Raw genomic sequence first — 14,921 nt, 5'->3', positions numbered from 1 at the left:
CGTATAATTGATTGGAACCTATTACAGGTGTGAGGACTAGGGTTGGTGGAAATAGAACTACTTAGAATACTTGAGGTGCGTAAGCTACATTTACAAAATTGAGAGGTGATTCAATGCAAGGTGTAGGGGGATCAGTATGCAGAGGATAATGCTACTTGGTAAGATTATCACAATTTTTTTCAAAAATACCCTCATCTGTTCTCCAAGGCTAGAGCCCTAACTTTTACTTTTTTGAAATGATCTGAATAGATATTGTTTAAGTTTTGTTGTGATATTCATCAAGGATGATGAAAAACTTAAGGGGGAGGGTATGTTACATCTCAAATTTTGACCTAATTTCAAATTTATTTATAACCACTAGATTGAACGAATTTTTCTTTCATAATCATGTGAAGAAGGTAGTTATGTATATCCGTTGTATTCATAATGTTAATTGTTTAATGAAAATGGTTGTTACCCATTATTTGTCATTTGATGCTTAATAGTTGCTTGATTTTGGAATTATGGTTAATAATTAAATTCTTTATATATATTAAATTTTTTAATGAAATTATTATGGAACTTTTTATTATTGTGGAAATATTGCATGGGTGATTGCAGGAGAAGATGAAGGGGGGAAGCATTGTTAAATATGATCAACAGAATGAGATACTAGCTTAGTCCAATTATTAGGTTGAGAGGTATCACCTTTAATTGCGTTGGTAAAGACCTAGCGACTTGAACATCAAGATACAATCAATGGACCCGCATGCTCTATTAAATAAACATTTAAAACATAAATTAATTTAATTAAAAAATAATATGTACCTCAAATGATTTTTGATTGATTTTTCCAGCTCATCATTATAATGTATACCCATGTACGTGCACATAGATATAGAAATAAAATGACACCATAATATTATTTTTATAAATAGTAGATGCCACCTCATAAGTATATTTACATGCAAATAGATATATATATAAATTATAATTATCCTTGATCTATAACCTTCAAATCTTGTTCCATATTTATTCAATTTCTTGCTAAAAACCAAAATGCACACTTGGCATATTTTATTGGCGATCAAGAGCCAAGTCTCTTCTTTTTATGTTACAGCATCTTGGAAGCCAAAGAGACTTCGAATACTTCTTATATTATGAAGTTGAGAGAGACCATGAAAAAATATATCACCCGATTCCTTGTTCACATATCAACCGAATACTTCTGCATTTTTTTACATGATATCCTTGCTATATGCGCCCAATTTCTAATGCATTTTCCTTGCAACAAATGCCTTTTTCATTGATTTTCACTAAAGATGTAGTTGTGATTTACATTGAAAATCATGATTGAAGATTCATTCCATGGAGAAGCTAATTATTAGTGCCCAACAAGACTCCATCTTATTCCAAATTTCTACTAGGTTATGTGGATTTCCAAATCCCAAGTATTGCAATATGTTTTATAAAAGTTTTTACTACACTTTGATTATTATCGCAGTTAGATACAAATCTAGATTATGAAGCAAATCATCCTTGTTTATAATATCATCAATTAAGATGAATAAAAGCCAAATATCCATGAGATGATTTCATATTTTAATTATGTCGGTGAAAGTCAGAATTAAATGATATTATTTTGCAATGCTTATAGCTACTTTTCTCAGATCACATAATGCACTAAGCGCCGATTGCTCTAAGACTCGAACACCTGAGACTCACCAACTGTATAACCATGAAAAAAGTGAAGAGGTGAGACGAGAATCTGCAATAATAAAGGAAATAAAAGTTAGACATGACGAAACAATTTTGAATTAAATTCATTTAGTAACTCATGCTTGTTCATATTATTGTTCCCTTATTGTCAAGTCGAGCGGTGGTGATCGAGTCATTAAACCCAGTAGAAAAACCTTGACCAAAGTTGTTAAAGACATGTTTGCTATCTATGATCACTTGAAGTCAGTAGAGCCAGTTATTCAGATATGTCCGTTCATAACTGTGCGGTCATTCTAAACACCGGAATACTCAGGTGGCTAGACTAAAAGTATTTCATGCCTGATCCCGAGGTAAGGAGGGCCTGTTTATTCAATAGATTGTGTGGATATAAATATAGTCCGAGGTTGGGAGGTTAAGCTTAAGTTAATGCTTCTCCTCTTACCCAAAGCCGAGGCTTGCACAACCAAATAAAGACTCAACGAATATTTTTTGTATGTTCTTTCTTTTTAATGTTATGCATTTACTTTACATATATGTATGTAATTCATTATTTCAATAATTATAGTTGATCATTGTTACAATTATTTTAGTTGAACATTATCATAATTATTTCAGTTAATTGTTATTTCAATTATTATAGTTGATCAATGTTACAATTATTTCAGTATAACATTATCATGATTATTTCAATTAATCGTTATTATAATTATTATAGTTGATCATTGTTACAATTATTTCAGTCGATTGTTGTTAAAGTTATTTAAATTGAACTTTGTTATTTCAATTAATTGTTGGTAGTTAAAAGCAGTTAATATCTCATGAAAAGAAAATCATTATTAATTGTTCAATAATTAATTGAAGAAAACTCTTTCTAATTTGCCTTTATTTTGTTATGAAAACCAGTTCGTTACAAGATAAGCTTAAGTTCGTCAGATCTGTAGTTTGGGGATTGCCTACTTGCAGCAATGAAGGGTTCTTGATTAGGGCAGATCAACAAAGAGGGTGAATGATCGCACATGGCTCGGTTAGGAAGAGGAGAAGAGGATGGATTAACATTTGGGGAAGGGAGACATGAGAATATAGGGAACATGGTAACATGTTTTAAGTGGTAATGGGTTTGGATGGGCATGGGTAAGTCTCGAGGGAATTCAAGGGCGCAAGGAATCTCCAAAACCTTCATTATTTTTTTTTAGAAATTTGAAGTGAATAGCTTCATCATTTGCAATGCTGATTTTATTAGTATCTCCGTAAAATGAAAGATGGGAATAGAGTGTAAATAGAGTTGGAAATTAATTTAATGAGTTAAAGTGTTCTATTTGTAGGATAATTTACCATTATTTTCATAGAAGTGGAATTAAAATTTTTTTCCGGAGCCCTCTAAAGTGTCCCAACATTTCTCCAATCTGCTCTAGATTGGGAATGTTCATGAGCTCAACGGGGAAGTTGGGAATATGTATCCACCAATATGCGGATGTAGGGATAACTTTGCCGTGAAGCGGAGTTGTGGGATTGGAAAACTATTCAAACTTTGTTTGGTCTTCTTGTGCTGCCAGTTGTTCTTTATGGGTGTGAATTATGGGCCAACAGCACTACTATAGCACAATGGAAACAAATCGAAGGAATCCAAAAGCGCTTGATTACAAGCAAGTTTAAAATTAAAAGCACTGTTCCATATGACATCATGCTAAGTGAAATGGGGGCTGCGCCTATTGAGGCACTTGCTATGGTTCGCCTTTTAAGCTATCTAAAAAGAATCGAAAAAATGGAAGAGGATAGATGGCTGAAAGTTGTCTTTAGTGACACACTATGTAAGCGAAAAAGGACATGGATGCAACAAAACATCAAGTGGATGAGTAAATGGAATATTCATTTCAATATGTGCCCCACAAGTAATAAAGAAATAAAGGTCTTTGTTATGGAGAAATTCTACAAGAGAAATTGGGGAAGCGAGATTGGGAGGAAGAAACTATATTATATAAATGAGTTCAACCCCACTTGTGATCAACTCGAAAAAGTGTACATAGGAGCCAACATTTCTTGGAGAGCTAAAATTCTTATTGCTCAGCTGAGAACCAACTCTCACCAACTTCGTTGTGAGACCGGGCGTTGGAAGAGGCCAAAGGAGGCTTGGGAAGAGAGAATTTGCAGATTTTGCAATTCTGGGAAAGTGGAAACTGAACAGCACTTTATTCTAGAATGTGAGACCTACAAGGATAGCAGGGATAAGTTTGCGGATACTATATGTGACAGTTCTTGGCATAACCTGTTCAACGAAGAGTACATTGAGCAATTGGAGGGGCTCATCATTAGTCTACACAAGAGGCGAACAGCGCTACTTAAGTCTGCTTGAGTTGTCTTGCTGTCCCATAGGCTATTTTTGGCCTCGTGGACGTTAAAATTTTATCTATCTATCTTTGGAAAAAATTAAGTTTGATTTGCATTTAAAAAAGAAAGTTTAAATCCTTTTACAAATAAAGGTGGACTAGACAAAAACTTGTCTTTGTAAATATGATTTAAACATTCCACAAAAACATAACCGTTCTGTAAGTTTGCTGTACATACCTCTCCTCTGAATGATCGTTCTAGACAATTGGAGATGTCAAAGTTGGATATTTGATTACCTCCCCAATAAGAAACTAGACCAAAACTGTGACAGTCATCCCAAAGCTGATTGGAAGTGGAATTGTTGGTGATAAGATAATCAAATTGGGGCAAATCTCTTTCCAAAGATGGTGAATGAGTAGATGCCTCTGGGATCAAACCTTTGTTAGGTAAAGATTTAACCATTAGAAGTAGAGGGATTTTGTAATTGCGAGGTGGAATATTCTGAGAGAGCAACCAACTATGGTTATTGAGAAGTTGCGATCTTGTTCAACAGTTTGTGACCTTGGTCCATGTCTTATCTTCCACATTGCTCTGCTTTGTGGTATTGCAAAATGACAAACAAGATTTGAATGAGGCCTGATTATTGAGCTTCTATGAAGCCTTAGCATGGGTATCGAGTACATTCGAACAAGCCCATAAGCAGACACAAGCATAGGAACATGAAATTATAATGGAGAATGAGAATGGGAAATGGGAATGGAGAATGATAATCCCAATCCTGTTTGATTCACCTAAAATTTAGTCGGGAATTTGTTTTAATTATCAATGATTTTGGCGTATGCAGAGTGCTTGACATGTTTGGGCTAAAACCTTCCTGCAAATTTGAAATCTCTCATCATTTCCAAAACATCGTCCTATCATTTATGTTGGCAAACAATGCTGCCCAAGCAAAGAACACTGCCAATGTGTTTTAGTTTTAAACATTCGCTCTACTCAGAAAAACACCGCCATTTCATTTTCTTTTCATTGCTCAAACAATGACCAAGGTTTGGCATTGCAATTAGAATGACATTCCACCAAATGCCATGAACGCTCCAAAGTCTGAACGGATTGCTTGTGCATATTTTTGCTCAAATAAAATATATTAATTTTTCTGAACTACTTACGTGCGACAATATTTTTTAACACTGAAGTGCTTTTATAAATTAAAATTTATGTAATTTTTTTGCAGCTTGGGTTATATTGAAAATAGAAATGTACTAGTAGTTATCTTTATTATTCAATTTATACATAATATAGGAAGCATGCATTGGTGTATGAGATAAATAATAGTAACCAATGATTAAAATATAATAGTTTATTAGGGAGGTCATGTGCATGTCAATTGCACAACTATTAGAATGTGGGTGGTAATTAGTGCTCTTTCTATTAGAATGTGGATGGTAATTAGTGTTCTTCCTGAACATTAAAAAAATATTCTTAATTTTTGCTAATTCATAATGTGAATACTTATTATTATTTTGAAATTTAATATCTATTCATTTTGTTCTTTATAAATAAAATAGGCAAATCTAATACTCCGAAAAAACATTTGAATTATCATTTTAGAATGGATACATGATTTTTTAAGATTGTCACACCTTCAACAACATTGATCATGAAAACTTCAAAATAAAATACAATACATGATGTAAATAGCAACTAATTCCCAACATATCTATAGGCACTTACAAATATTAGTTGTCATGACTATAATAAAATCTGTATGACCACAAAATAAAATTGACCTTAATATACATCAAATACTAATATTGACTAGGCTAATTATATAATATACTACAATATGCAAAATGGTTGTCTCAAAAGACAACACATTCGACTCTCAACAAATTATTATCATGATTCACAATCATTAATGGTCTGCAACTGGATGATGCAAAATCCATGTCAACAATATAAAAGATTGAAGGAACTCAAGATATAAGTGAAACTTAAATCTTCTAGTGTATTTGGTCGCTAAGGCTTGTAGTCTAATCCTGAACCATACTCCCAAGCTTCAAGGTATCTGTTCCACTTATACTTCTCCTTCTCAGGAAGGTTCTTCACCCATGGCCTACGTAACAAAGAGATCATATTATTAAATATTTATGGTAACTGCTTGTAAGTCAATCTAGATCTTAAAAAATGAAGCAAAGGCTACCTTAACAAGGGGGATACAAAAACGGAGAGAAATGTGTATGAACCAAGTGAAGCAAAGTGGGTCATCCATTCCAGGACCATTAGAAATCCCACCTGTAAACCATAACAAGTCAACAATCAAGCTATTAAATGAGCAAGAAGCATCATTACATGGTTACAACGTGACTGAACGATTAAGAACATGTATACAAAAAGATTGAGGGTTTGGTGTCTTTGTTTTTCAAGATTTTATCCTTTGGTAAAACTGTATAGATAAATGAATGTATTATGCAACTCATCTCAGTGCATTCATTTACCATGTACGTAAACTATGTTTGTGTGCAAATATCCTTCTTTATAAGATATATCATTACAAAAAAATGATTGTCATTTGCACTTTTAGATGATGCTAATTATTTATGAAATTATGACCTAGTTTGAGTTTAATCTCAATAATATTCAAGATTCAATGGTGAATGCAATGCAAAAAATTAAGCATGTGCAAATAAAAGTAGGTATGTTTGTTGGTGAGTTGTTGCCCCAATGCTTGTCTATTGTGACTGCATGGTAGTCTCCAAGTCTTCAAGGTGATCCGTGTATCTATACTGTGCATCCATTATGTGGTGTGGTCTATATCCATCATGGCTGCCTATATTGACAATGACTAATTCTAACCATAGTCATGCATTGTTTACCTATTGCACTTAAACTGGGAAAAATAATTTCATCAGATCTTTGGTTTCTATTGCCAATATTATTTATTGCCGTTCAAGATCAAATGATCTCAAATATTTGTCTGAATTCAATTGAAAATCCCTGCTAAAAATCCAGATAAAAGTACAAGAAAATAGAGTGGTTTACAATTTTTCTAGCAAGTGGAGGGTTAGATTCTTATTGTTCAGGATCTACTGTTTGTATTGAAATAATAACTGCTATACCACTTTGTTCAGTAAGCTTTGAACATCTTGAATGGTGATTATTTGGCAAGAGCGGTCTATGATTTGTAGCCTGGCCTAAGTTCAGAGAGACCTGTTAAAGGGGATTTCTTTCCACTGGCTTTATTGATGAGACCACTACTGGGGGCCTCAGTCTCCTAGATAATATTAGCTTTGATCAAACTTATGAGCTCAATGTCCTGGCAAAGGGCCCACAGTCTACAAGCACAACGGTCCAGTGAAGGAACACATCTTGTGAACAGGTTAGCCTAGTGGAGGCATATGGCCTACAAGCTCAGCTGTCCAACAGGAGTTTAAACGTTGTTGGCTGACATAACTAAAATTATGACTTACTACTGCAGTATACTGTTACTGACATCTGGTGTGGGAGTTTCCTCTGTATATTAGATTGTCACCTATCTTTTCAGTTCAATGACAGACAAGATTTCCTCCATCTTCAGAAGCCTTTGAAAAAATTTGAGAAGGCAGAGAAAAGGCAAAGGAAAAAGCAACTCAAACATGGAAGGTTTGACAAGGTACATAAAAAGGAGGCTAGACACCACTTTGCTTAAGTGGCAGGAAGGAAGAAAGTGATAAAGAGAGTGAGGAAGCTAAAACAAAGAGGATAATCCAAAATATAATCAACCAAGCAGAAATAGTTCTCAGTGACGGATGTTACAATGATTACAAAAGGACTTGGTGAATCTTGGCAGCCTAAAACTTTGAGCTGGATTCTAGATTGGAAAAAAGATTCAATAAAAATATGGTAACCAAAATTTTCGGGTGGAGCCAAGACTTGGAAGAAACTTGATAAATAAACACAAAATATATATTTAATAATGCATGAGGCACATGAAATGAAGTAATTGAACACATAAGTCTATTTTGATTATAAAAATATTACTCGAAAACAAGATTAACTAAGGAAAACCAAAGTAAGTGTGTGTGTATATATATATCCCATAGAATTTTAGGTTCCTTCCATCATACTTCTTTTATAATAAAGGGAGAAATGAAATGAAATTAATCAAATTTTGACCAAGATATTTAACTGCTGAAATCATAGTTGCATGGAGACAAGTTCTTGACAGGTATAGGGATCGGTAAATATTTTTTCAAGATAGATGGGGTTACTTAGAGACATCTTTTTTATTTAATATAAATTAACATTTTATAGAATAATCTTAAATATAATGACAATGAGTTTGTTGGGTGGATATTTTGCAATCGACATATGCAAACTCAGTCGCAAAATAGGTAGACTAGCTACAATGCACGAGATAAAGTCTCTCCTACCTTAAGGGGAAGACTCCCCTTCTTACCGTTCCTTGGATCAACTCAAGGTAAGCAAGAAGTTGAGAGATTTCTATATAGGGTGTTGCCAATATTCTTTCCTCTTAGCTTTCAGAAAAGAATCCACTTAGTTGCGAAGCAAGTAATGGACAAGATGAAATCTCTAACTACACTTTTATCTAATAGCTGGAAATGGTGATACCACTAACTCAAAGACTGATTAAAAGCGTACTGGTTTGACTCTAATACCTGTTTTCATCTATTCTATAAGAATAACCTCTACCATTGGGGCAGAAAGACTTCCAGAAGTAGGGAATTCTAACTATTTTTGGTGAATTCAGACAAGAATACAAGCTACAATCAAAGATTCTAGTCTATGTATCACCACAATTGCTCCTAGTCAAAGCTTCGGCTCCAATTGCTTCTCAACTTGTTATGTTCTATTATTAAAAACAAAAGAGAGGAAAAAGTGGAGGAAAAGGTGGGAGCAACTCAACCAACTTGACCAAGTATAACTAGGAGAGAAGAATTATTGGATTACATGCGTTTGAGTTATATGTGATCCATTTTTTGCATATACAAAGCTAGAAAACACTTGAAGAAAATGTTGAAATTGTTGATTTTGAATGAATCAATCTTGTAGACTATCAACAAAATCCTTGTTCTTAGTGATGCTCACAAGATCAGGGATTCCTGTACTCTACACCACTGCATTCTCTTTGATGTGTTTCTAGTTGTCATTTGAAAACTTGATGTGATCAAGCTCTTTCTCATTTGAGTTGTTGTGAATTCTCCTTTGTAGATTGACGTATTCTGGAGTCTTTGACACTTTGAAAACCTTCTCAATGGTGTCCGAATGTAAACTTAGAACAATCATTCCATCGACCCTTTTAACTTTTTTTTTTGAGGCAAAGTGCTTGATGCATTCCCACATGAACCTAAGTTCTCAAACAACCATTGGGAAAATGGAGATCAAATGCATTAACACTTCTTTTGATTTGAAGCATGCCTTTTTACTGAATGTCTCCATTCTTTGTAGAAATTCTAACATATCTTGACTTGCTGCAACATGAAAGTTTCAATGGAATTGAATCCATGAAAGCTTTGGGATTTCGAGTGTTGATGACGAGTCTATGAAAGGTGAGTGTTCATAGTATGGATTAGATACTTATTAAACACATTTGGTGGTTAGAAATGAATGAGGCAGCGTGTATTTTGGGCAAAAGATGGCCAAAATTGGGTTTAGGAGGGTGGATTGCATGTGGGCAAACAAAGGGCTTTTGTTGGGATGACCAAGAATGTAAGTTGGAAGCATATGAATATGGGAAAAATGATGATTTTGGTATTTAAAAGAGTGACCTTTCACCAAAATCAGGTTCTCTAGATGCAATTACATGTAGTAAAAATGGATCATATTTACTTGAGGTAAACATGTAATTGGATTTGGAGGATGTAATTGCATATGTTGGAAGATGGATGAAGTATGGATTGGCACGAAAGGTGAAGGCATATAGACACTTACTTTCTTGGATAGGATTCTTCAACTTTCTTCCAAAAACGAAACCAAACAAGCAACCAAAAAAACAAGCAAAACTAAGAACAAAACAAAAACATACCTCTTGCTATTGATTCAAACATGACAAACTTCAAGATCTTCTTCTACATGCAATTTCGTTTTTGGAGTTTGAAGGATTTTCAAGCATTTGTAATGAGAGGATTTCAACTTATATAAAGAAAAAAAGCAAAAGATATGGCATGCCTTTGAACAAATGGACAAAGATGAGCCAAATAATTCTACATAGTAGCAAGTAAGAAAGAAACACAAGCAAAGTTAAAATTTTAACTTACTTGGAGCTCAATGAGCCAAAAATGGAGGAAAGAGAAGTTGAAATGAACAAGTCTTCTCCAAGTGTAAATGCATGTAACTCGGTGGCTTTCGACCAATTCAACGTTGCAAATGGTAATCTCCATAGTTATATACTTAGGTGTTTTTGCATGTAGAAAGCAAAATGCAAGTCAGAAAACCTACGTTACCAATTCATGCATCCTACCTCTGGGTGTAGAAGCTGAAGCAAATGGGTTCCGGATGTGTCCGGAAGCCCTACGGAAGCTGGTCGGAAACCAGCCCCAGGCTCCCAGATGCCTTTGGAAGCCAGACCCATCCAGGAGCTTGTGGCTGGCTTCTAGCTTCCAAACGCATTTGGGAGCTTGTGGCTAGCTTTTGGATGAATCCGTGGGCACAATAGCCAAAAGGCCCAAAAAAAGCAATAAAAAACAAAAAACCAACTTACCTTGCCCATTATGCACATGTTTTAATTTCTTTTTAAAGGTTTTTTCTTGCTATGAAACCCTAAAACGACCCTAAAGGTGAGTGTTGAAGAATTCACAACTCATTTTGGAACTTTGTTTGCACCTACAACCACTTCTCATTTGGTCTCTAGTTTGCATTGCCATTGTGAAGCCAGGTTCAGCATTTTTGAAGAGGATCGACTGAAGAGCGAGAGATAGCTTTCTCAAAGGAGTTTAAATCATTCAAGATAAGTGATCAATCCCATTTTTGAGTATTTTGATGAATTTTTTCAAGTTCTTGAAGAAAAATTTCAAGTTTTTTTTCAATTTATTTTTGAAAGATATGTAGAAGCAAGTTTGGGTATCTATTTTAGTAGTTTTTTCTCACTTCTTTCCAGTTGTATGCATGATGTTCATAGTTGTTGGACCTAATTAATTTTTTTAAAATTTATAGAATAGGTTGTAGAAAACTAGGCAAGAATGATACCGGTGGTAGTGCTAGTCAAAGTTCAGTGAGGGACTAGGGAGGGGAAGGGACTGATAATTTCAAAAATGATATAGGTTCTCCTTTGTGGAGACATACAACACGAATATCACAGGTTGCAGGGGATGGCTCATGTCGTTGGTAAATATTGTATAGCCAATAGGGTGTGCGTCAAGATGTATCTTGTCGGTATATGCTCCTTTGGGAAGGTTCTTGTTATGTAGCGACATGTTGTATGTGGCCGACGGACCCCTTTGGGAAGGTTCTTTGGGATGTATATATACCCCCTTCGGGTAATCATTGTATATATACCCCCTTCGGGTAATCATTGTAATCATCTTATGGAAGCATAATGTAATATCTTTGGCATATGCGAATAATATAAGGAGTTCTGCTGTTCTCATCTATTATTTATGTGCATCAATTCATTTACCCAGTACGGTAAACCGAAAAAAAGAAGCAAAACAGTAAAGTACCGTAAGACACTTATACCGTACGGTGGTTATGTATGCCTGCATCGTACGGCTTGAAGGTAGACTTAATTTCCACCGTACGACTTTATACTGTATGGCATGAAGGATGTTCATAAAACACATAATCCATACGGCCTTTTGCAAGGTAAGGTATTATAAGCTTCAGCACCGTACGAAGGCATAAGTTGTATTCGGAAGCATTATATTTTTGGAGGCATAAGTAGTTTTTGGACGCATTATAATTTTGGAGGCACATTTACTTGTTTGGAGGCTAGGTGGTCACCGTACAGATGCAGGAGGAAGTGTGATGAGTGCCAGTGATCACCGTACGACATTTCAAGATTAAAGCATCGTATGCCATTTCCGGCATATCTTTGCAAAGTCTTTAAGTGTTCAAGCATTAAGCCCATATGGTCCCCTCTTTTGCAGAACAAATTGCTCTTGGAGGCATCATTATACTAAGATTGTATGGCAAAATTAGGCGACTTAGCACCACCGTACGATGTTTTATTGTTTCCACCATTCGTACCAAGGTACTGTACAATGAGCAGGGCAATTTGGATACCGTACAAAGTCTTATAGTAATGATCGTATGGCAAAAGCAAGCACACATCTAAGTGTTTCATTGTCCATGAAAAGATTAAGGGCAAAGAGCATTAACGTTACTATATTGGGGCAAATGTATTCAACAACGTTACATCGTACCACAATATTGGTATGCTAAGGTCAATTCATTCTTGCTCACGTGAAGCATGTTTAGGCCGGGTTTAGTAGTTGATTGGAAAATTTGCTGAGGAATGATATCTGGAGGTACGGCTATGCCTGCAGTTGAATTTCACTAGCTTGTGAATAGTGGTTTTGTTGAGTTGTTGGAGGTGAACACAACATAGTGTCTGTACAGCCAGGAAGAGGGGGATTTTCCAGTAGACAACCGTACACAAAAAAATACTTGACCTAACAGTGAAATATTTAGCAAACTAATAAAGGCGTATTAGGTATGCAATCAGCCGGAAAGAGGGCTTGGAGGAAGCAACTCAATCAGGATTCAGCTATGAGTCAAAATGTGCAAGCAGGGCCTTCTGCAGCACGACCATGCGGAAAGGACAAGGGCAAGCAAAGGGCCGAATTACAAAATCAGCCAGAGGTGCAGACAACGCCACAGAATGTCGCATTCGAAGGGTTGAATGGGTTGGATTGCAGGAAGTGGTGGAATGAAAATTTGGATACCCACCTCGTCAAAGCAAGCATCCAAAAGGCACAAATGGAGTGGGCAATCCGGATGCCAGTTTTCTGTATCCGAGACTTTGAAGGTGTATTGCGTCCCATGATTGAGGTGTGTGACAGGCACTCCCGGAAGAGTTTAGTTCCATATTTGGGGTTTGACGTGGTGGTTTCATTTCGGCCAGCTGACTTTACCAGAGTATTTGGCATACTAGGAGCAGCACAAGGAGGGGAGAAAATTGACAGTAAGCCCAAAAAGATGGACAAGGAGAGGAAGTTGTAGCTAGTATAGTTAGTGTACAACGACCAGGTACAACAGTAGAAAGATGCCCTTATTGGCACTTCGAGGGGAAGAGGGTTGCGAAAATCTGACATTAGAGAAGGCCATTGGAAGTGCCTCATGGACGTGGTAAAGAGTAGACTGACAGGATCCAGTAGGGCGTCACACATTTCCTTTCCGTTGGTCAGTATGATGAACGAACTCATGAATGGGAAGGTGTTCGACTGGGCTTCTCTTTTGGCCACGTACATGGACGAGTTCATGACATTACAACATAAAATGTTTTACATGTCGCATTATGCCATCGGACTCTTTTTGGAGGCAACTGTGAGAACGATACCCCAAGAAAAGTTGGAAATACAGCCAAGTCCGACGACACTTGGCAAGCCTCTGATAATGCAATGGAAGCATTTAGACTCACCTGCAGGGCAGAAGGGCATTGGTCAGAAGAGGGTGTGACAGGAGATGGAGGAATTAGGCAACATAGATAGTGGCCGCAAGGATACATCTTGTGAGGAGGACGAGTCAGAGGATACAGAGGAGGTGGAGTAGGATGAGGAGGACAATGATGAGGAAGTTGGGGTGATTTCAGTGACCCCACTTCGCTTTCCATGATAGTTGCCGGCTGCGCTAGTAACTGCCACGCTATCTAGTCCGTCATTTTCAGCTCCACATATGCACACCATGGCAGATGTTCATATTCTAGGGTTCAGACAGTTTCAACATCCAGTGGTGATGACCCCAGTCACTCTTAATCCTAGATCACGGACAACAGTAGCAAGATCAGTTCCACATCCAACGGCTGCCCAACCTTCACTTAGCCAGAGGACAGCATCACCAGCAGGCACGCCTACGAGTACGTAACTTGCAGGATCACAACCTCAGTCAATGGTTCAGGAATTGATCTCAGTACCTGTAGCAGTGAGTTTGCCTTCGATATCTCTTGTAGTGGAGCCGGCAACCACGGAGGAAAGAGTTAGTCAGGGAGGCACACAGGAGCAGGTCTGTCTAGAGGTGATTGGGACAGATGCAGTAGTCACCATAGCCAAGACTTTGTTAGATGAGGTGACAAATCAGGAAGTTGATTTCAGTATATCGGAAGCAGAACCCCAGGTGCCAGCAGTGGCACAGATGAGCTCAGCGAGTTGGGCGAGTGAGTACTTGAGGCGGTGACTACTTGCCCTTGTTGCCAAAGGTCCCTCCATCCAGTCTCCCATGAGAGAGGACTTGCAGTTGGAGGCCATTTGGTCGAACAAAGAGGTAGTCAAGGTACCGGCATCACCGGGGGTGGAGGATCAGAGTGCAGTAGCAATAGAGAAAGTAGATAACTGTTAATGTCAGTTTTGTACCATTACATAACATATAGCAATTGAACACTTGATATGAAATATCAAACACTCAATTCCTGTCTTGAAAAGTTAATACTCATGAAGACATGAGAAAAACGCCAATATTCCTTACACCTATGGATACTAACTCAATTATATCGATGTGATTTGCTGGTAATCATGTAGGTGGCCTTACGTTGTTCATTCAAGAATTACTTGGGCTCTTGTTGTGGTGGTGATGATTTTGTGTGAGTGCCAGATGATGTTGATGGTGGTGATGATGGAGGGTGTGCTCAAATGACTTATGCCTTCCTAACTTTCTAGAATGAAATCTAACAACTCAATTACTTGCTATTCTAGTCCTACTCCTATGAATGGAAAGATTAGCAAATGGATGGGGATCAAATCTAATGAAAG

At 36.8% G+C, this 14,921-nt stretch overlaps 1 protein-coding gene across 2 annotated transcripts in view; it reads right to left on the bottom strand.

Annotated features, from left to right (window-relative positions):
• Positions 1-5,805: 5,805 nt before the first annotated feature.
• Positions 5,806-14,921, bottom strand: part of LOC149552313 (Lycopene beta/epsilon cyclase protein) — a 406,544-nt gene continuing 397,428 nt past the window's right edge. For both annotated transcript variants that reach the window (XM_089787837.1, XM_089787838.1), the window contains 2 exons: positions 6,224-6,315; positions 5,806-6,136 (listed from right to left, as the gene is read on the bottom strand). In XM_089787837.1, coding sequence (XP_089643963.1) covers positions 6,040-6,136; positions 6,224-6,315 — 189 coding nt within the window. In that variant the 3' untranslated portion in view covers positions 5,806-6,039. The remainder of the gene's footprint in view (positions 6,137-6,223; positions 6,316-14,921) is intronic.

The sequence above is a fragment of the Cupressus sempervirens genome, chromosome 6 (assembly GCF_028749045.1).
Source record: "Cupressus sempervirens isolate cs-2001-9-10 chromosome 6, ASM2874904v1, whole genome shotgun sequence".
NCBI lineage: Eukaryota > Viridiplantae > Streptophyta > Pinopsida > Cupressales > Cupressaceae > Cupressus > Cupressus sempervirens.
This window is presented reverse-complemented; position numbering and strand designations above follow the sequence as displayed.